Below are 24,195 nucleotides of genomic sequence, written 5' to 3'. Positions count from 1 at the left end.
TCAATCTTTTGCATCTCATGAACACATAAAAAAATTACTAAAATTCTGCAATACACCAAAAATATGCTGATCTGACCAAAAAAATAGGTATATCAATGCAAACACACTAGATGGCTATTGTGTTGGCTGTTGTTATTTTTTTTTTATTTGATAATCTAAGGGAAAAGAGGTCAGTGCCCCTGACTAAATAGTTAGGCATTACATGTTTTAAAATTCTTGTGGCACACCGGCTGAAAATTGCTGCTGTAAGGAATTAAAGACCTACCACAAACATGCTTTCCAAAGTAACCCACTGCTCTAAGAGGGTTTATTAACATGGCTTATTTCAAGACATATTTATTTAATAAGCACAGCTCTCCTCAATTGACACAACAGAGTCAACTGCTTGCTTTCACTTCCAGAAGTTCTGGAAGGAGGGATAGGCCCAGGAACCTGCAGTAGCACTGGTGTTGCACTAACTGGCTTTTTTTTTTTTTTTTTTTAACTCAAGCAAAGTGTCAGAGCTTGGCTTCAGCTTGCCTATAAAATAAGAAATCCAGAAATATGACCAAAGGTCCCTCCCAGGTTTAAACCCCTCTGACAATATGTATATATTGCATAACACATGAACACAGACAATACTGCAGTGAAGGCCTATGGAGGGGCTGAGAGGGAGGCAGAAAGAGTCAATGGGGAGGAAAAAGGGGAACATCTATAATACTTTCAACAATAAAGATAAATTTTTAAAAAAATTCCTGTAGGCATGTCTGCTTTCCATGGACCAGTATACTGACCTGAGCTGGAGGAGGGAATGCCACTAGGCCCAGTGCTTGTGAGAAGTGCTGAGCCAGGGGCCATGGACAATGGAACAGGCTCGCCCCAGGTCTGAAGTAGCCCATGGTCAGAGCATGGGTTGGAAATCAGAGAGACTTGGACTCACACCAGAGCACTAACTATGAAACGGGGTGAGCAAACCTATATAAAGTCTATGTGAAACGGGGACAGCGTAGTGAGAAGTAAAAGATGGAAGGGAGGTGCTTAGCTCAGTGCTTGTGGTACAGTCCTAGAAGGTGTTGTCAATATTATCTCATTTAACTATTAGATTTAACTTCATTGCTTTACATGGTATTTTCCTTATAGAACAATAAACGTATGGAACCTCACAAAACTGGAAAGGACCCCAAAGTCCTTTCTTTTAGTTCCCTGTTTTAAACCATTCTCATTATTACCACCATTTCACTGATGAAACCATGAAATACCTGAGTAGTTAAGGTCAGCCAAGGTCAGCCAAGTTCACCCAGCTATGAAGTCCATTTAAAACACAATGTTTGTGTCCTCAGAGGCCCCCAGTGCTCAGAAGTTGTGAAGATAATTTCCTGGGTTATGCTGTGCCCTCAGAATTAAAACTGTCTCTGTTACTACAATTTGTAACATGAGATGAAAGTGCTTCAGCCAAAGATAGATCATGTACGGAGTAATCAAAGTGCCAACTCTAAAATATTAGACAGTTATGAAAATGATAATGAAGCTCGTAACAACCCTTAGTAATGCTTATTATGCTGTTTAGCAAAAAATAAAATCAGAATATGTAATCTCATTTATTTTGTGATTATAAGTAAGCAAAATTACATACATATATAGCAAGGGCTGGAAGGGAACCTGGAAAATGACTGCAGCTGATTGGATAAGGAGGCGAGATTGCAGAGGTGTTATTTTTATCTAGAGACTTTAATGGAGTTGACACAATAGACACCACCATGGTGGTAATCACAGGGAAGGAGACTCGGCTGTTCACTCACCCTGGGTTGTATAACATGACTGCGGAGAGGTTCTCACAGGACTTCGAGAGGTCGGTCATGGACAAGCTGAAGGAGGACAGAAGGCCACTCTAAGAGCAGACACAGGGCAGAGCGGTTACCTTAGCAGACAGAGGCCAGGGCTCTGGACTCAGTGCTGTTAACTTAGGAGAAGCAATGAAGTGCAGACATTCCCCATTAGCCTTCACACCAGCTGGTCGGTCCGAGGATGGCAACTCAGGGGCAGTCTCAACCCTAAACCCTCACTAAAGAGAGCAGGGCCCTAGCATGCATGACCTGGGAAAACTAACCGGGAACTCCGCACCCCGATGGTCTCCCCAACCACGCTGCATTCAAGTCCAGGGAAGGGGTCAGGGCATCTGCCATCCTCCTTCCGGCGGGAGCTCTGACCCGTTATCAGTAGCACTCATGTACACTTGCTGGGTGACACAGATGGAGGAGGGAGAGGGAAGGAAGGCCAAAACATAAGAACTCGACCTCTTTTGCTTCCAGGGAAAGCTATTGGCAAACATATTTCTTGCAACCGTGTATCAAAAAGGACCCTCCAGGGAGACCCTGGGCTGGAACAGATAAGAGGCTTCAGGGGCTGGGACAAGCAGCCTGGAGAAGGCTGAGGTTTGCAGCTTTCTTATTTCCCATCTACAGCACTGGCAAGCTCCCGCAGCCCTTACAAGAGCAAGCCGAGATGAGGGACTATGTAACTCCGCGCTGAGGGGCAAACAGTTGCGGTTGGCAGGCCAGGGTTGCAGCCCTCACCCCTCACTCACTGGCTAAGGAACTAGTTTGTCTGTTCCTCATCTCCATCATCTGTGAGATGGGAGAGTAACAGCTGCTACACAGATAAAGCAGTTGAATATATGTGGAAGTTCCGTACAGTGCCTGGCTCATAGAAATATCATCACCCTCAGTCTACCGACAGCATGATGACCCTACAGAGATCCCGCTCCCTCTCATTTCTTCCCACGTCGCTGGTCCCCATCCGGCACTTAAGTACCCTCTGGACATTCTTATCCAACCAAGATGAAGTCTCCCCCAGTTGTCCTAAACTCACTCGCTGCTTCACACCCCAAGAAAAATTAAAAAAAAACAGAGTAAGCAAGCTTTGGGATGACAGTGATTCTGATACTGGATTCACTCCTAACCTAGATGCTCAAAAGTGGATGTCACTCTCCACTTAACGCACAATGATACCAAGCTCCTCTGTGAAGGGAAGGGTCTAGGACAGTGATGGCGAACCTTTTGAGCTCGGCGTGTCAGCATTTTGAAAAACCCTAAGTTAACTCTGGTTCCGTGTCACATATAGAAATGTTTTGATATTTGCAACCATAGTAAAACAAAGACTTATATTTTTGATATTTATTTTATATATTTAAATGCCATTTAACAAAGAAAAATCAACCAAAAAAATGAGTTCGCGTGTCAGAGGTGACCGTTTAAACTGTTTAGGTGTCATAGGTTCGCCATCACTGGTCTAGGAGCTATTCTCCTGCTCGGAACTTCACTTGCTTACCCTCCCACGTCATCAGCCAGTAATCTGCTGGGAAACAAACTCCCCAGATTCAACCCAGGCTACAGAACTTTTGTGGCTCTGTACACAGGAAAATTAAACTCTAGGCACCAGAGTGGAGATGCCCCAGGCGTAGCCCCACCCGGACCAGAGCTAGCTCCTGGGGATTTCATGCAGCTCACCTTCCTCTTCTCCCTGAGCTTGGCAGCCTCCTTCGGATGGTTAAAGCGAAACATATTGGTTCTTCCCAAGAGTATCACGGCACCTGAGAGCACACAAAAACAGTAATGAGCTTACAGTAAGCAACCTGGACAGTTGGTAACATCATAACATGGAATTTTATCATTGAAATGCGATTTCCAGTGGACTATCACACAATAATAGTAAGGGGAAGAGCTAGTCTCGGAAAACCTGCTTTCATAAGTCACTTTTAAATGTGTAAAATGTGATACTTTTTACAGCCAAGTATCACAATGCTCAGGTTACCCAAGGAAGAAGTAATGGATCCAAGCATTCACATACGCTATGACATTTAAAACTTAAACATTTGATTGCTGAGAAGAAAAAAGAAATCAGTTCTTCAAAGAGATATAATACAAATGGTCACAAATTTAGGAAATATTTATTAATGCCAATAAAAGTAGAAATCTCAAAGGAAAGTGCTTTCAAAAGAACACATGGTAAAACTGAGAAAGTACTAAAGGTAACTACCACTAAATTGTCCCTTAGAATTTGAGAGAAAAGAAATTCTGTACATGTAACGTCTACTTCCATTGCTTCCTGTTAAAACTGAGATGGTCAAATGAGACACACACACACAAAAAAAAACCCTTTTGATTGACTAAGGTCCTATTTATTCAGAAAATGACTGCAAAAGGGGTAAAATAACACAATGTCAATGCCCCAGGGTAACAAAATTATTGGGGCTAGGCAGCAAATTTCAGCTTGCTTACGCAAATAAGCAAGCACACACTTTGGAAAGCCAGAGCCAGGGAAGGCTGGGAACTACTGGTCACTGGAGGCATCTAAGGGAAGTGATGTTCCAGAAGAGCTTCACTGCCTTATCCAGTCCCATCAACACCTGCGAGTCTACCATGCTTCAGAATGGACCCCCTGTTCAATCTTTGCTCTGAAAAAGAATGCGACTTCTTTGTGAAGATAAGACACAGACACTCAATGTCAACCATGAAGGACATCATGGGATGAGGTGTGCAGCACCCGAGTGACGAGTGCAGGCTGCAGTAGGTGGGGACAGGCTTCTGCACCAAGGAACTAATAATCTGGGTCTCACAGGAGCGCTAGAGGACAAAAGAGGGGTTCCCACTTGGGGTAACCACAGGGGAAGGGCTGAGCCTGCTGTGTCTGGAGATGTCCACCTAAAATGCGGGGCATCTAAAGCAGCAGGGGGACCAACATTGGCGAGATGACACAGACTGTGAGCACCTGGAGAGCCAGGATGGAGAATCTGCACCCACGCTCCAAAATGGGTGGTCAGAACAAAATTCAGCTCACAGATATGATCTGTGTGTTCTGTGGAATCTTTAAAAAACACATTAGTTGTCAACGGTGAAAAGCCTGCAGTTGACACGTAAGTCTGAGTTTCTTTCTGGATTCCCTTCAAAAATTGGAAGATAGGGTATCAGTAGGTGTGTGATGCCACCTGGCAAACACCCCGGCTGCTGGCGGCTGCTTCCTCTGGACAGAGCCTGTTACCTCTGGTTGACTAGTCGCCAACCTCTCACTGGACCTCGAAGGTAACACCATAACCCAGAGAGCTAGCTCTTCTGGAGTTCACACCAGTACATCTGCCTGCTATTCAACATATTACCTCAGATTCTCAAAGTTTCCAATTCAATGTGGTGAAAACCTAACAGGTTTAGGTCATAATCAAGGGACAAGCGAAGGGTTGGTTCTGGTGGTGGTTACTATTTAGTGGAAACAGAGTCCATGTGAGAAGGAAAGCACGCCTTTAGGAGACTGAGAAGGGCAGCCGTGGGTACCATCCACTCCACAGTCTGCTGATCCCCTCATATAAAACAGCTTCATATATTTCCCAGTTATGGAGAGGCACCATCACAATGTGAGTTGAAAATTACTACAGTATGTTAATGGGAAAAAATAGAATAGTATTGCAGAAACAGATTTCATATCATATGAAGTCATTAAAAATAATCTTGCCACCCTTGTGTTTGCATGAAATACACGTAAAAATCTTTTTAAAAAGTTATAAAAGAAAACAAAATTATCCATGACCTTTCCTTGTTTCCATCTAAATAATGTGTGTGAACTACCTGGCACATAAAAGGGGCTCTGCTAAGGCTGATTTACCTCTGTTTCCTCTATTGCATCCTTTACTCAACAACTTACTGACTTTAAACATGTGCTTCATTTTTACATAATGCTGCTGTTCATTCATTCACTCAACACACCTTAATGAACATTTTCCATACGCTAATCACAGTGATCAGCACTGGGGACACAAAGGTGAACAAGTCAGACATATGCCTTGCCCTTAGGGAGCTTACAAACAAGTAGGAGAGAGAAGTAAATAATTAAATAATTCCTCAAATAAATGCAAAGCTGCAACTGAAAGAGAGCTACCCTGCTCAGTGTTCAATGAGCACATAAGGTGACAGCAGGTGAGGTCAGGAAAGGATGCCCTTAGGGAGGTGGTGCTTAAGACAAGCTCTGAAGATTGGGGCAGGGGCGGGGGCAGGGGGGTTGCAGATCAGGGAGTAGCATATGTAAAGGTTCATTAGCAGGTAAAAATGATGATGATGGTGATGAGTGATTGGAAGACAGTTGTATGTCTACAGCAGAGGGAACAAGAAAGGGCATTGCACAAGATGGGGCTTGAGAGGGAGCAGACGACAGAGAATCTTTCAGGATACAGTAAAGAATCTTGTATTTCAGGTAGCTGCAACAGGAAGACACTGAAGAGCTCTGGGCAGCAGCATTACATGATTAGATGTGAGTTTCAGAAAGATCATTCTTTCCACTGTTTGCAAAATGAATCAAAGAGGGCACAAGTAGCTGCAGATAAACAAGGTAAGGAGACTACTGCAATGGTCCAGGTCAAAGACAATGGTGGCTCAGTACTGGAGAGGTGGGGTAGACAAGAAAGAAAATAAGATATTTAGGAAATAAGAACAAGACTCAATGATGGGCTAGATACAGGCACAGGGAGGTAAGGAAGTGGCTCCTGAGGTTTGGCCTGCAATAACTAGTTGGGTGTTGAGTTGTTCACACAGATTGAGAACACTAGAAGGACTAAGATTGGCTTAGATGAGGAATCATGAGTTTAGTTTTGACATAATGAATTTGAGATGCCTTTGGCAGGCAGAAATTTGGATCTGAAGCTCCAGAAGAACAGCCTAGGATACCTACTAATCTATCCACCAACCTACATACCTACTCACTCAATCTATCTATTTACCAACCTACCCACCTACTTATTGCCTACTTATATAGGTATACATAACACACACATATGTATACATATCTGTTTATAGATACACACATATAGGTATCATATATGTGTGTACGTGTGTGTGTGCATGTAAGTGTGTGTATATCACTCTCTATATATTTGAGAGGCATCTCTAATAAATGAAGCCACAGGTGTGGGGATGTCACCTGAAGAGAGAATAGAGGTGGAGCAAACTGGGCCCCCTGAAGAACACTGGCTTTCAATGGCCAACTAGAGGAGCAGGAACCTAGAAAGGAAACAGAGAAGAGGCCAGCAGAGAGGGAGAAGGAAAATCTCAGAAACCAAGGGAAGGAGTGATCAATGAAGCAGAATGCTGCAGAGAGATCCGAAAAACGACATTGGCTGTGGTGGCAGGGAGGTCACGAGGGACCTCGGTGAGAGCATTTTGACAGTGGTCAGAAGCCAAACTGAAGGGGTGGAGGAGTAAGAACTAAGCATCTGAGCCCAGACAGACAACTCATTCAAAAAGTCTGTGTATAAAGAGAAAGACAGAGTTGCCAGTAACTAGATGGGGGTCATGGGTCCCATGGGATAGTTTGTTGGGTTTCTGTTAAAAGGGGACTCATGAGTATACATTAAAAAGCAATATGAGAGCTGAGGAAAAGTAAATAAATGGATGAAAGAGAATGGCTGAGGGTGTAGATTTCTGGATGATATACAGAGCATGTGCATTACCCTGCTCTTTTGGTGTATCCAGAATTCAGTATCCTCATTTAGTCATCAGTTCCTTCCAGATCTTAAATTCTCTTTAACTATAAACAAACTACAGCAGATGGACTTTGTGTGAAGCCCTTAATTTGTAACTGTTAGAGTATGTTTAAACCTTCCTGAATATATGATGACATCTTTGAGATTACTTCAGGGCCTGTTAAATACCTGAAGATAGTCAAATTCCAGAGGGTCTTAAAAAGGGAAATGGCAATGTAAGAGGGTAGACTAAGATAGTTGTTAAGAACAACAAAATAAGCTTCACTTAAATATCTGTTAATAAAACCACTGAAGGTGATTTCACATGAGATTTTCTATTTTAATACTTCAGGTACACTGAAAAATATTAAACATGTAAACATTCCTAGTGACTTTTAAGGAGTATAGTGATAATAATTATCAATATCACTATTGATTTCTTTTGCACATTTCATGTCAAGTTTTTTTATTCTGCTATAACATAAATAAATCAACTTTGTTTCCTATTAAATATCATATGAAGATTTCTGAGGTGATGAAGTATGAATATTTCATTCTGGGTTATAATTAACACAAACATGATTAGCTTTGTTCAGCTACTCTGATATCTGAGTATGCATCAGAATCACTTGTAAAAAAAAAAAAAAGAAATAGATTGCTGGGCCCCATCCCTATATTTTCTGACTCAGCAGGTCTAAGATGGGCATTTCAAAAAGCTTCCAGCTAAGGTTGATGTTGTTGAGTGGGGACACACTTTAAGAACCACTGACTTTGGAAATAGTCCTTAAGAGCAGTTTAGGCTTTGACATTGAACAGTATCTGCTGAACTATCCATATGCAAGGCAGACTGTCGGTCACAAATTTGAGGAAGAAATCTAAAGTGCTTATGAGCAAGCGCAGGTAAGTCCAGTGGGGATTAGCACTGATATCTGCTGGCCTTTTCGTAGTGTGTAACAGGCCTCTTCTGTTCCCTCGATGTCCTGGCTAAACTCCTGGAAGATCTATTTCCCTTTGTAGTTCCACTAAAATTCCTTTTTAATTTGCTTCTGACCAACTCACACCAGAACTTTAGCAAATGAAAATTTTATCAAAGGCTCATCAGCTCCACTCCCCAGACAATCCCTGATCCCTCTTTCTGAGTGCCTGAGTAGAGGCAAATGTATTTTGGCACTCAGGCATAACACATTCAAATGCACCTAAGTGTAAACTCCCCAGATGTAGTTCCTGCAGCACTTCTAACAGATGAGATGAGCAGTCTATGGTTCTGAGAAACCAGCAAGAAGATCAAAGGAGTCCACTGATATGAACAGAAAATTAATTACATTTAACAACTATTAGCGCTAAAGTAACTTATAGTGAAAAGAAAAATCAAAACAAGAGCTAATACTTCATGGCAATTGTAGGGCAAATGCTGAATTACTTTCTTAATTATAACTGGATTGATTTTTATACCATTTCATATTAAGTATACGAGTAAAAAAGAAAAAAGAAAAATGTAAGGTCAGAGACTACCAAAAACAAACTCAAGGCCTATGTACTACACACCATGGTCAAATGTACACTTTCTTCTCCAGCAACTGTCTCCTCTTTCTATGGAATTCGACAATGAAATCATACTGTGGAACTATCTACCGAATCATGGGAGTGAGGAAAACTAAGTGTCAGAGAAGATGGCGATTGAAGACCATGGTTAGATGCAGTGCTACATACCCCACACACAATTTTTGGAAGAACTCAAAAAAGGGGAGAAAAGCTTCATACACAAGGCTCTAGGCAACATATGTTATATTGGTGGCCACACTGAATCCTCACAGCATTAGCAAATGCTTTTCATTATAGTGCCCTTACCAGATAAAAACATTCCTGTAATTTAAAACAGGGGAGTACTATTTATGCAACCCGAAAGAAAGAGGGCTGTTAACTGATACAGGTCAAAATTTCCCCCCAACGATGTCAATCTGCTCAGGATAGCTAAATCTTCTATTAGTTGACATTCACGAGCACCTTAAGTGATTTAGATAAAGAAGTGGTAGTTACATGTGCTTTGTGATAGGACAGCCTAACTAACACATTTAAAATTAATAGTAATTTATTAATGAAAAGAGACATTTAAATACCAAATATCAGCAATAAACTGGAAGCTGGTAGTAAAGAGATAGGAAGTTGCTGGCAGTACAGGGTGAATCAGGAATCCAGTCAAATGTGGAATTAATGGGGTTAGATCATGTGACGTAGGTGAACATCCATCTGCATTCTCTATTCTTGATACCGTTACTTAAACCACTTCATGGGTAAAAGTCAAGGTAGTTTTGGAGTAAAAAAAAGTGCTTTGTTTAATCCTGTTTCCCAATTATTATTATGTTTTAATGAAGTATATATACTTTATTTTTGCTTTAGTCTTTTCTTCCTTTAAACCTTATAGTTGAAACTTCTTTTGTAGACCTGTTTAATAAAAAACTCCCCTTCTTGCCGAAACCGGTTTGGCTCAGTGGATAGAGCGTCGGCCTGCGGACTGAGGGGTCCCGGGTTCGATTCCGGTCAAGGGCATGTACCTGGGTTGTGGGCACATCCCCAGTGGGAGATGTGCAGGGGGCAGCTGATCGATGTTTCTCTCTCGTCGATGTTTCTAGCTCTCTATCTCTTTCCCTTCCTCTCTGTAGAAAATCAATAAAATATATAAAAAAAAAAAAAACAAAAAAAAAAAAACTCCCCTTCTTCTCCAGAGGTTAACACTATACTGAAGCGTCAATGGAAGGCCACTGTCACCAATTCAACACCAACAGAAGTCCCCGGTCTGGGGTGCAGTGGTGGGGAAAGACCTTATTCAGTTAAAGCAGCTCAAGTGTGACATGACCTGGCTGTGGAACAGCACATCTGTGAGATAGCTCAATCGTGAGAAGTATGGCTGTAGAACAGCTCCAGCAAGGCGGTCCAGATGAGAAGTGTCACCATTCTGCTCCAGTGAGAGCTCAGTGCCATAGTTGCAGCTCAGCTCAGGCGTTGCAGCTCCAACCAGGGATAAGCAGTATTCAATGAAGAAGTAGTATTCAATTTCTCTTCATTGAGGCACAGGTGAAGCTGGCTTGTAGATAGAGAAAAGTTCCCATCCCCAGTCCCTGACTGGGCCATTCTCAAGCAAATGAGGATTCAAATCGTCACTGATTGACTGGTTCAAATAGCTGACTGATCCAAATGGAGCCACTGATTGGTTGAAGATGCAAATAAGTATATAGCAGTGCAGCCCCAACTGGCCAGGCCAAGTCTTTAGCCCATTGGTTGATTTATGAGCCTCAATTCAGACAGCAGCAGCACAATGCAGGAGGCTTGGCAACTCAGTGCAGCTTTTCCCTGAAGCACAGAGAGCATGACCATGACTACTATACTCTGTTTACAAATTTTTGCCCAGTTAGTCACAGGAGTCCTTAACAGGCACTTAATATTCTCAAGGTTAATAGAAGTACACATGTATTAGTCCCATTTATATATATATATATATATATATATATATATGAATTAGTCCCATTTATATATATATATACACACACACACACACACACACACACACACACACATACTAGAGGCCCGGTGCACAAAAATTTGTGCACTCGGGAGGGAAGGGAGGGTCCCCCAGCCCGGCCTGTGCCCTCTCGCAGTCTGGGACCCCTCGGGAGATAATGACCTGCTGGCTTAGGCCTGCTCCCGGGTGGCAGAGGGCACGCCCAATCTCTAGGTGCAGCCCCTGGTGGGGCTCAGAGCAGGGCCGATTGGGGAGTTGGGGCACCGCCCCGTCATGCACAGAGCAGGGCGGATCGGGAGGTTGCGATGCCACCCTCAGTCACGCTCAGGGTAAGGCCGATTGGGGGGTTGGGGCACCGCCCCCTGTCACACTCAAGGCAGGGTCGATGGGGAGGTTGCGGCGCCATCCCCTGTCATGCACAGAGCAGGGTCGATCAGGGGGTTGAGGTGCTGCCCCCTGTCACTCACAGAGCAGGGCTGATAGGGGAGTTGGGGCACAGCCCCCTGTCACACACAGAGCAGGGCCGATCAGGGGGTTGGGGCTCAGTACCCTGTCACACACAGAGCAGGGTCGATCAGGGGGTTGGGGAGCTCCCCCCTGTCACGCACAGAGCAGGGCCCATCAGGGGGTTGAGGAGCTTTCCCTGTCACTCACAGAGTAGGGCTGATAGGGGAGTTGGGGCACCGCCCCCTGTCACACACAGAGCAGGGCGGATCAGGGGTTTGGGGCCCTGCACCCTGTCACACTCAGGGTAGGGCCAATGGGGAGGTTATGGCTCTACCCTGTCACACACAGAGCAAGGCCCGTGGGGGGGGGGGGGGGTTTGGGGCACCACACCCTGTCACACACAGAGCAGGGCCGATCAGGGGGTTGGGCCGCCGCACCCTGTCACACACAGAGCTGCAGGGCAATCAGGGGATTGGGGAGCTCCCCCTGTCACGCACAGAGCAGGGCGGATAGGGAGGTTGTGGCCCCGCCCCCTGTCACACACAGAGCCGCAGGGCGATCAGGGGGTTTGGGCGCTGCCCCCTGTCATGCTGATCCTGGTGCTGGGAGGCCTTGCGGCTCCGCTGATCCCGGTGCCGGGAGGCATATTACCCTTTTACTATATAGAATAGAGGCCTGGTGCACGGGTAGGGGCCTGCTGGTTTGCCCTGAAGGGTGTCCTGGATCAGGGTGGGGGTCCCCACTGGGGTGCCTGGCCAGTCTGGGTGAGGGGCTGAGGGCCGTTTTCCGGCTGGCGGCTGACTGAAGCTCCCAACTGCTCCTTTTTTTCTTTTCTTTTTTTTATTCTGGGCCAGCTTTAGCTCTGAGGCCTCGGCTGCTGAAAGCCAGTTTCTGGCCTTTGTTTTTCCTTCTGTATTTGATACAATGTTGCGGTCCGGCTGGCTGAACCTGGCTGACTGAAAGCCGGTTTCTGGGGTTTTGTTTAGCTTCTTATTTGCAACATAGCACACAGTTGTTTAGAGTTGCAGCTGAGAGGCTGGCAGTGGCAGGCCTCCCTGCTCGCTTCAGTGCATGGCTGCCAGCCGCCATCTTGGCTGACAGTTAATTTGCATAAGGATATGCTGATTAGCCAATGGGAAGGGTAGCGGTCGTACGCTAATTACCATGTTTCTCTTTTATTAGTGTAGATATATATATATATATGGCTTGGTTGCCTAGCATCCATCCTCATCCCAACCAGGGATCGAACCCCTAACCTTTTTTGGTATACAGGACAATGCTCCAATTAACTAAGCCATCGGGCTGGGGCTCATTCACATTTTTTAATTTTTACTACATATAGGGTGTGGCTAAAATAGGTTTAAAGGTTTTCATATAGAAAATAATAAAATACTTAATAAATAATAATACCAGAATAAACTCTGTGTTTCACATACAAATGTAAACCTACTTTTGCCTTACTCTGTAATTTGTACTACAAACAATGTATCATATAGTTTGTGTTTTAAAAATATGTTCCAGTTCTTATTTTAATAAGGCTTAAAAATCAAGAAAGGTTAGCTCTAACCAGTGTGGCTCAGTTGGTTGAGCTTCATCCCATGCACCAAAAGGTTACTGGTTTGATTCCCAGTCAGGGCACATACCCAGGTTGTGGGTTAGATTCCTGGACAATATTTCTCTCTCACATCAATGTTTCTCTCTCTACCTCTCCTTTCCTATCTCTCTAAAGTCAATAAAAACATATTTTAAAAAACAACTTAACCAAAGGATTTGTATGCATGCGTATAAGCCTAACCAATGGACACAGACACCAGGGGAGAGAGGGCATGAGTAGGGGGGTGGGGTGGGGGTACTGAGGGGATAAGGACACATATGTAATACTTTAATCAATAAAAAAATAAAAGTAAAAAAAACTTTAAAAAATTAAGAAAGGTTAAGTTGAGAATTCTAACCTTTAATTTCTGAAGGACTGTATATATTTTTCTCTTGATGGAATCTTCCAATTTGAGTCTTAAAAGTATGTGTATTAAAGAAGTCTTATTGTTACATGCTTCTCTCGTGTAATACCTTGAAACATAAAGTCATCTTGCATTTCACTGTTCTAACACTTTGGAACAGCATTTTTTTTTTTAAATATATTTTATTGATTTTTTTACAGAGAAGAAGGGAGAGGGATAGAGAGTTAGAAACATCGATGAGAGAGATCGATCAGCTGCCTCCTGCACACCCCCCAGTGGGGATGTGCCCGCAACCAAGGTACATGCCCTTGACCGGAATCGAACCTGGGACCCTTGAGTCCGCAGGCCGACCCTCTATCCACTGAGCCAAACTGGTTTGGCTGGAACAGCATTTTTATGCCAATTTTATTAACAGTGATACCGAGATAGCTGTTCAGTAGCAGAGCAAAATGCCAGAGAAACTCAAGCCCATTCAGATCTGATAATCATGGCACCATGGTTAAAACAAGAGTACCCCCACAGGGAGAGGAAATTCTGATAATTAACCTTGAATGCCAATTACAGTTTCTTAGAACAAGTTATTTCTTCAATATGTAGATCAAAAATTTAATTCCAGTCATCACTAACTTTAATAGTCATATTTTTTCAATGAACTTTCAATTTAGGTAAAAGTTTAAGATAAAAAACACTTAATAAAAATATTACATATTCATTACCATGCCTCAATCCACAAGAGAATTCAAGACATAATCATAGCTACATAGCAGATGGCAATGAAATTAAAACCAATTTCTCTGAACTAAATAAATAAGCAATCATGTTTTGTTTTGTTTTGTTTTTTCAGGGAGGAGGTAGAAAGACAACCCCGATATTAAATATTAAGTTCTAGGCAGTTCCCATACTAAACAATATGTGCTCTACACATTCCTTTTACAGTATGTTGTTTGGAACTCAGAACTGATTTTCTTACAGAAACATCATTACACATAACAATTAGCTTCCAAGCAAATCCACAAGAGACTTTTTTTAAACTTCTAACACAGTAACCGAGATGGCCACTGTAATCTACTCAATCTTCTCAGCACCCAGTGGGCAGACTGTGGTGTAAGGTCCAGAAGCTTCAGATACTAGTAAACATGGCTGTAGCAGGGAAAGCACAGACAGGAAATAGTCTGATGGCCGCAAAACAAGGCCAGGTGGACCCAGCTGCCAATGCTGACATTTGTGGGTTATTTGTGATTCAAGCACTGCTTATAGTAAAGAATGCCCCCACATTAATCCCAACCATAATTCCTTCTCTAACTTCCACAAACAATACCAGACTTCACTCTGGCTATCTGAAAAAAACAATGCAAGACTTAGAAATCCTAGAGTCCAGATACTGAATTCTTTGGGCCCCACTTTCCCCATATGGTTTAAAATTGATATTAAGAGCCTTTTGTACTTAAAAACAAACAAATAAAAAACACCTGCAACACATTATAATGAAAACATTATTGCCCTAACCGGTTTGGCTCAGTGGATAGAGCGTCGGCCTGCGGACTGAAGGGTCCCAAGTTCAATTCCGGTCAAGGGCATGTACCTTGGTTGTGGGCACATCCCCAGTAGGGGGTGTGCAGGAGGCAGCTGATCGATGTTTCTCTCTCATCGATGTTTCTAACTCTCTATCCCTCTCGATCTCCCTTCATCTCTGTAAAAAATCAATAAAATACATTTAAAAAAAACATTATTATAGAATGAAGGGTTGTTTTTTGTTCTCCCTGTTTTGGGGCAGTTAATGTATATTGCTTTGTACAGAATTGTGTATACATGAATAAACACAGTCCATCAACTATATATATATATATATATATATATATATATATATATTATAAGCATTCAGTTTTATTGGAAGTGGATGAAAAATTAAAAATATAAATGTAAATGCCTTTATTCTTTTATCTGTTATGTATCCATGATTTAATTATGTTTTCCAGATCTAATTGAATAAGTAGAAGTCCCTAGATGGAAATACATTTTTTAAAATGAAAACAAAACTAATTTCTCAAAGGATATTTGAGAATAAAATGACTCTAAAACTTCTTTGAAAAAATTGATAGGCATGAATAGCAAAAATGCTGCTCAGGTGAGAATAGAAATTAAAGCATATTACAACACAATAAGCATTAAAATTGTGTGATACAAAACTAGAAACACAGAGAGCTAGAACAAAATGGAAAGCCAATAAATATATAAATACTGTATGTGTTCTCATTTTTGGTAAACAAAGTTTATTCAAAAGAGAGGCAGGTGTAGGGTGGGGAAGGATTATAATAAATGGTGTACCAATGTTGGGAAAATTCAATTAGATCTTTATGCTACATATCAATGCACTCCAGATGCATTAAATAATGAAACATTTCCAAATGAAATCCTGGAAAACATACTTAAATCGTGGATAATAACAGAAAAAAGAATAAAATGTTTACTCGTTCCATAGCAGACTTTTAAATTATCAATGAAATCTCAAAGAAAATAGTCAAGTAAAGCAAATAAAAAGTAGATTTAAAGAATAACAAAATTATATTTAAATAGAAAACATTGGGAAAAATAGCTAAATCAAAATGAAAAAGTGATTATTAGGAGTTATAAGGTTACATGGAACACACATTCAGTTAATCAGGGAAAAAATATGATTTATTTCCCACAATTCTGGCAGGCAATAGTGAAACTGTTCTACTCATGTGTTAACAATGATATTAAAAACCAGCACAACCTCTTGTAAAACCCTGTAACAGTAAACACAGCCATCATAACAACATCCCCTCCCTCTGACCTGAGGAACATGAAGCCAGTACAGTGATCTCTACTGGACAAATAAACACATTTCCAATATCTCGTCATGACCCCTGTATCCCTCTTAGTGCCTAGAGGAACAGCAGCAGAACCTCCACCTGAGGTCCTCAGACAACAGACAGGTGGTCTGGCTGGGATCTCAATCTAGTTACATAATTCACTGGTGGAGCCATTTGTCAACTGTGTACCCTCCAGTTACCCATGTTTTCTGCACTAGGGTCTGTGTGTTCCCAAGCAGGGCTGCTACGAAAGTGCCCTACATGGTGACCTCTTGTCTGCCAGCAAATTATGGTAACTCTATGGGCTCATAGCAGAAACAGCGTCTCACCATGACTAATACAAGAACCAGTCTCTCCAACCAATATGGCCAGGGCCCTTGGACTGGTTGCAAAAAAGCAGGAAACAGTGCTTTGATAATATCACTGGTTGCTCACTGTGTCCTGGGTTTGGGTTGTTCACCTACTATGGTGACCTCTGACCTTCCTGGCCAGCACTAGGGCACTCGTGATGTTTCCCAAGCTCAACTTACTTTAAGACTAAAAACTACTAAGAGTAAAATACAGATGAAGAGATCGATGAATGGGTGGATGAGTGGAAGATGTGGAGATGGGTACATAGGTGAGTACTCCATCAGTTGCTTTTAGAATGTCTTTGATGGACTCTATGTACCTCTTATAAAAGCATTGTCCTGGTCCATGGTATGTGTCCTTCGTTTCTGAGATAACTCCTTGCAACTGATTTCTGTTTATGATTTGGCTAACACCAATAAACTACATGCTTTCCAGGCCCCATCTGTCCAAATCTTTTGTCACAAGAGGTATATAACCATAAAAAAACTATAATTATAAACACTATCTATAATAATAAAAGCGTAATATGCTAATTAGACCAGACGTCCTTCCGGGCATCCTTCCGGGACAAAGCTGGGGCTGCAGCCACAGGATCGAGGCAGCTGCCGTGGCTGTGAGGGAGGGATCCAGGCAGCCACCCCCAGCTGCGATGGAGGAATCCAGACAGGTGCCCCCAGCTGTGAGGGAGGATCGAGGCAGCCACCTCAGCTGCCGCGGCTGCAAAGGCCTACTCTTGCACAAATTTCATGCATCAGGCCTCTAGTATATAATATACAAAAAAGGGCTTAACATAATATCAATGTCTTTCTTTTCCTCTCATAGAAGTCAATCCAAAAGCCATTAGGCAGGGCTGAGCAAAGTGGGCATCAGCATGAAAATGGTAGGCATGTGGCATGGGGTAAGGAAGGTTTCTGCACTAAGACAAGGGTGAGTATGTCAACATGGGTGTCAAAGCCTCAGCAGGAAGAGGAGAGACCGTGCATGAAGAGGAGGAAGCACAGACAGGGTAATGGTTACATAATGGTTTGTCACTGTAAGAAAAGGGAGCTACAAATAAGAAAAAGGAGAAAACTAGAATAAACGCTAAGGTATTGGGTTGAAATTAGAGGTGTTGGTGTGAATTGCTGGTTACTGATATAGTGAAAATATTTCAACATACCAATATAAATAGAAATGTAGTTGTAAATATTCACACACACACACACACACACACACACACACACACACTTTCCTTAACCTGGGAGCAAGGACACTTCAGTAGCAGTGAGCACACCTAGTGCCCAGATCTTGGTTTCTAAATCCCATTCTTCACTAAAAAAAAAGCCAGGATCCTTGGAGAATTCATTGATTACAGGAAAATATAAGATGAACCTGCGAAGTGTTCACAATGGGACAAGCCAAAAGGACAGAGAAAGCAGCTTAAAAAGAAACTCCCCTTTGCCAAAACTGGGACAATATGAACTTTAAAATAAATAATGACAGAAATAAACCAAAACCTACCAAATAAAATAGCAAGCCATATGCTCCTGTACATTTAAATTAATACATGAATGAATAAATGGCAAAAAGAGAGTTCTTTCTTAAAGTAAAAAGCCAACTTTTTGTAAATTTTTTTAAAAAAATGTATAAAAATAAATGTTGTTTTACATTAAAAAGAGAATAAATGTAGAAGGAGGAAAATCACCATTCAGCAACCATTAGAATCGAAATTAAATCGGACAAAAAGGAAAACTCAATGGATTCTAAAACCAGAGGGTGAAAGTATAAGAATGAAACATTTATGATCTCAAAGTACCTTCCCAATATCCTTATTAATAAAAAAGAGAGAAAAGAGTAACTTAATGTGTACAATTCTATAATACAACATCTACATATTGCATTGTATGTTTACTACTCAAAGTCAAATTTCTTTCCATCATCATATTTGACCCTTTTTACTACCTCTCCCCACCCCCTTTCCTGCTAGAAGACAACATACTGTTGCCTGTGCCTATGAGTTTCTCTTTGTTTGTTTCATTTGTTGTTTTCAGTTTTGTATCAAACATGCAAAAAAAAAGAGAGAGTAACTTCATAGTGAAGAAGCCTAGCAAGCTCCACTGTAATCAAAGGCTAACAGGAATGGCAATAGACACCATATAATGGGATGCAAGAAAAATACAGCATCATTTCTCTGCTATTCCTGTCAAAATGCATGATATTAGTCATGAGAAAGCATCAGATAAATATTGCATTTATGAGGTGGAACATTCTATAACATATCTGATAAGCAGTTTTTAAAACTGTCAAAGTCATAAAAGTCAAGAAAAGACAAAGGATATCTTCCAGAACAAAGAGAGACATGGCAGCCAAATGTAACTGGATGCAGGACTAAATAGTGGACACATAATGGACACTGGTGGGACAGATGGCAGAGGAGGGCTGAGAACCAGATGTAGAAATATCTCAGTGTCAGTTTCCTGTGAACAGCTGGACTGTAGTTACATATAAGATGCCATTGTTTAAAGGAGATATGCACTGAGTGTTCAGGGGTAATGGGGCAGCTTGTTAGCAATTTATTTTCAAGTGCTTCTAAAATATTATTCTCAAAACTTTTCTATAATACTTGAAATTATTTCAAAAGGAAAAAAAAGATGATACCAGATCCTTTATGTTATAATTATAATTTTTCATTTAAAAATATAAATAAGGTAATAAAATTATTAAAAGAAGCCATTGTGTTAAGGTAATTTTTAACTTCAAACAACCTGTTAAAGTCATATTTCCATTACAGCATAACTTCTAAGACAACTACATACATGTTCCTGTTTAATTCAATAAGACAATGTTATTATAAATAAGTCCTTTGACAAAATGAGAGAAAAACAGCATAATGAAGCAGTCTTCACTCTTTATACTCTTATCATCAGTAAGTAATTCTAAGATGCACATCTTCCCTCATTACAGACCCAACTTGTTTTCTAGCAAAAATATATACAAAAAACTCTGAAAACCCAAGCCCAAATACCTTGATTTAGGTGTGTGGCCTCCACGATCTGCACACCATTCACAGAGCACTGGGACCCACTTAGGGGTATCAGAGTCACCGTCCCCCCGGCATTTTCAAAGATACAATGCTCACTCTCCAAGTCCAGACCGTGAAGAACTAAGTTGGAAAAACAGAGAAATGTTTTCTTTGGTATCTAGAACAATGATTCCCAACCTTTATTAATTTTTCCATATTGAAGGTGTTTTCTTTTCCATGTAAATACTGTGAAGTGAACATTTATGTTTAGTGAGGAAGTTGAATTTCAGTTCATGGCATGAATTGATAGAACTGAACATATCCCTTGAATGTTACCTTAAAGCAGCGGTTCTCAACCTGTGGGTCGCGACCCCTTTGGGGGTTGAATGACCCTTTCAACAGGGGTCACCTAAGACCATAGGAAAACACATATATAATTACATATTGTTTTTGTGATTAATCACTATGCTTTAATTATGTTCAATTTGTAACAATGAAAATACATCCTGCATATCAGATATCTACATTACGATTCATAACAGTAGCAAAATTACAGTTATGAAGTAGCAACGAAAATAATTTTGTGTTTGGGGGTCACCACAACATGAGGAACTGTATTAAAGGGTCGAAGCATTAGGAAGGTTGAGAACCACTGCCTTAAAGGGTCTGAATATCACCTGTATAAGGAAATACATTCTGGGATGTTTATTTACTTCATCTTCAGAAAAAAAGATAATTGAGTAACTTGTCTTAACAGAGCACCTCTGAGCCACTCTGTTTGATGCTGAATAAATTTCTTTCGTCGGTCAACCAAAGTTCACAGTAAAATGGAGGGAACACAGGGGCTCCAATGATCTCCACGTTACAGACCTTATGTCCCAGGAGCAGAAATCAAAGGTGAAGTTAGCATGAAATGGATCTTGGGAGGCCCCAGGGAGTCTCCAGGAGCTGTACTGGGATGCACACTGCCACAGCCGGTGACAACCCTGAGAGTACTTGACCCCACAGACCTCTCATCTCAGAGCATGTGGCAGCTAAGGTTTCCGAATCACATGTGGCCATCCTGAGTTATTCTTGTTTAATGAATGGCCAGGCATGGATGTGAATGCCTGTCAAATAACCCTACATGATTTTAGGCACAGATCTTCACCAGCCGCGCAGGACAGGCGAAGTATCTCCCATTGTTCTCCACAGAACTGCACTTCTCTGCTCACAGAAAACACGTGTTCTTACCGCTCACCATCATGTAAAGCAACCTCAAAGGTCAACACATCGTTTAACGATTGGAAGAAGAGGCCTGATGCCCAGTTCTACTCAAAAACTGTTGAGCCTAAGAACTTCTGGGAATTGGTTTTCAGCTCTCTCAGTTTCACAGCAAATAGTAAATACACATAGGACTTTCTAGGGTTGGCTTGATTAAGAGCTTACACTGGTGGAAAAGCAGTTCATTGCCAGCAATTCTAAAAACAGCTGCGAAGATACAATCCTTCCCCGCCGACCCCACCTGGCTACCCACACATATACACACCACCATCACTGCCATGATTTCCTGAAGTTATGCTTGTAAAACCTGGCATGTCCTCACCCTGCTCAGGCAGCATCGCTAGGAAACCCAGGGAGCCATGCCTCCATGTGTGTGTGTGCTGCATGTGTGTGTATTCTATTTCCCATTATCATCTTTGTGCAGGTACTTGTCTATATCCTTCCCAGTAAGGGGCTTTATATCCTTTACCTGTGCCTGTTGACATATTTCCATCAATCAGTGTCCCACTGTGACAAGGGTAGAGTGATTTAAATAACTATACTCTTGAAAACTATGACAAAGTATAGAATACATGGAGGGTGAGGGGGAAGAATTCAGTTTCATTTTATTCACTAAATGAATTCTTCTGTTTTATTAATTTGAATTTCACATTATAGAAACACACATACTGATCTATACTGTATTTTTAAAAGATCCCCTCTTATAATTACTTCATGACTATCATTCAAAAGGAAGTTCTCCATTAAATGATTTTTTAAATCATTAGCACCCTGGCTGGGTGGCTCAACTGATTGGAGCTTCATCCCATGCACCAAAAGTTCAATCCCTGGTCGGGGTATATACAGAAGGCAACCAACTGATGTTTCTTGCTCACACTGATGTTTCAAATCTATTTTTTTAAAATCCTTGGCTGAGGATTAAAAAAGAAAACTCACTGGTAAAAGAAATTGATGAAGATTCTTACCAATATCTTGTTCTGTTGAAGCATCTTCTCTACCAACATATGTCTGACCTTCCTGGGAAGAATACACAAGTAAAATTTATTAGTAAGGACATGAGAAGCGTCTGTTTCTTCATTTTTTCATTTAAGCCCTAATGACCTGATAAGCAATGTCCCAGGGAAGGCCACGGCAGCCATGGCAATGGCCTGGGGAAGGCCAGGGCAATGTCCCAGGGAAGGCCATGGCAATGTCCGGGGGAAGGCCATGGCAATGTCCCAGGGAAGGCCAGGGCAATGTCCCAGGGAAGGCCATGGCAATGTCCCAGGGAAGGCCATGGCAATATCCCAGGGAAGGCCATGGCAATGTCCCAGGGAAGGCCAGGGAAATGTCCGGGAAGGCCATGGTAATGTCCTGGGAAGGCCACAGCCTCAGTGCTATGAGAGTTCACGGAGGCTCTGAAACAACACTGAAGGTTGTCGGGAAGATGACAGTAGAACACCTAGGGCTTACTGTCCAACAATGGGTAGGCTCCTATCTCGGCCTGTATCATAATCTGCCCATGACAATCATCTCAGTGATGTTCCTGATCCTTGCTGGAGAGTTTCTCCTCCAGGGAAGAGGGTTTCTTTATGTCTAAAAGTTTATGGGAGCCCACAAAGCACAATGCAATACCATTTTCATTTTAAGCCATGGATCAGAGAGAGGTTAGTAAAGTCAACGGTACAGAGGCAACCACTGACGCGGATGTGGAAATTCTGCTCTCTTGACATGAATAGCCTGTTCAGGACCAGGTCTAATAATGTGGTCAGGAGACACACCTTTAAAATTAAAATGATGGCCCAGAAAACATATAGCCGTTCCCGGTTCCAAGTACTTGTGACTTTTCTTCCCTAGTCTCTCTGAGTTTTTGTTTCTTACCTGCCTTTGTCAATTCTACACATTTAGCTTTAGAACTCCATAAAAATGGGAACTTCTAATACCACAGAACCCCAATGAACTGTGAGAAATCCCCAAAAGGACTCAAGGATTTGTTGCATATTCTTTAATGTAATAGCTGTGTTCAGGGACACAGAGTATTATAACAAACCTTGCTAGTGTGTAAAGGAAAACAAGATTAGAATGTTCCACTCAGGCAGTCTTACCTTCAAGTGATATAAGATAATTCCAGTACTCAGAAGGTCGTCATCAATGCCAATCAAATGGGGCAGCTCAGAATCCAAAACAACTCCAATCCCTTCTTTCCTAAGGGCTAGAGTTTGTTCCTGAAATCAGAAGTGAAATAAAACATCGTTGAGGAAAGAGAACATTTTTTTAGGTTTTTGGTGTGTTTTTTTTAGGTATTCTCTAGAGCAGCGGTCGCCAACCTTTCGGACCTCCGGGACCACCAGTGGTCTGCGGACCACTGGTTGGCAACCACTGCTCTAGAGTGTTAAACTTTTTTATTTCTCATCAAAAACACTGTAAGAAAAAATGGACCTTAAACATCATGTTGCATTCTTGGCATATGATAGGCAAAGTAAACTTGAAACATAAAAGCTCAATTAAAATGAATTAAACTTATTGCCTAATTTATATAACTTCTTTGAAATCTTGCCTACTTTAGGGAAGGTTCTATAAATACCCGACTACAAAGGAATCTTTCTCCCTCTTTAAAACCTTTATTTCCTCTAATATCTAGATGTCTCCTAACTTGCTGGCTCTTCTCTCCAGTTACTATGGATAACCTGTGTATGTTCCTAAGATGAGGCCTTTTCTGTACATTAGTTGCCCCGGCACCACACACAACTCTGTCTTCTGCATCATTTTCTCCTATCTATAGATCATTTCCATGTACTCACAAAGATGCTATGGCTATTCCACCAACCACTACCACCCCCATGACTTCCCTTGGCCCTGTATCTCTGTCCAGCTGTCACCAATTTCTCTCTTGCCCTTTAGAAAAAATCACCTATAAAGAGATCCCTACACTTGTGGTTCTCCAATTCCTTCCCTCCTGCTCTCCACTGAACCCACTCCATGGAGTCTTTCATCCTTGGAAGTGTAATATCTATGGTCATCCCTTGATGATCTTTTCTTGTCTCGACTATACCTGCAATCTACATGCTAATGACTCTCACATCTAAATCTCTTGGCAGACCTCTCATGCAACAGACCTGCCTACCTCAATATACCTGTGAGGATACCAAATAGGCAATTCCGACTTAATGCATTGAAAAACCCACTCTTCTTGGTGGCATCAGGGGAAAAAGGGGGGGGGGGGAACATATGTAATACTTTCAACAATAAAGATTTTATAAATAAATAAAGAAAAACCTACCCTTATTTCCTCCTGCCTCCCAAACCTGCACATTATCCCTTCTCAGTGAATGACAACCTTCCTTACAGTTACTTGGACCCAAAAT

The 24,195-nt window shown here is 41.7% G+C and overlaps 1 protein-coding gene across 3 annotated transcripts in view; it reads right to left on the bottom strand.

Moving 5' to 3' along the window:
- KIF16B (kinesin family member 16B) overlaps window positions 1–24,195 on the bottom strand; it is a 285,893-nt gene that overhangs the window by 123,385 nt on the left and 138,313 nt on the right. For all 3 annotated transcript variants that reach the window (XM_070419883.1, XM_070419884.1, XM_070419885.1), the window contains exons 13-17: window positions 22,936–23,055; window positions 21,817–21,868; window positions 19,592–19,729; window positions 3,486–3,568; window positions 1,779–1,867 (exon numbers count right to left, since the gene is read on the bottom strand). In XM_070419883.1, the coding sequence (XP_070275984.1) occupies window positions 1,779–1,867; window positions 3,486–3,568; window positions 19,592–19,729; window positions 21,817–21,868; window positions 22,936–23,055 (482 nt within the window). The remainder of the gene's footprint in view (window positions 1–1,778; window positions 1,868–3,485; window positions 3,569–19,591; window positions 19,730–21,816; window positions 21,869–22,935; window positions 23,056–24,195) is intronic.

Source organism: Myotis yumanensis, unplaced genomic scaffold, assembly GCF_028538775.1.
Source record: "Myotis yumanensis isolate MYYU_CA2020_CCGP unplaced genomic scaffold, mMyoYum1.0.hap1 SCAF_7, whole genome shotgun sequence".
NCBI classification, from domain to species: Eukaryota; Metazoa; Chordata; class Mammalia; order Chiroptera; family Vespertilionidae; genus Myotis; species Myotis yumanensis.
This window is presented reverse-complemented; position numbering and strand designations above follow the sequence as displayed.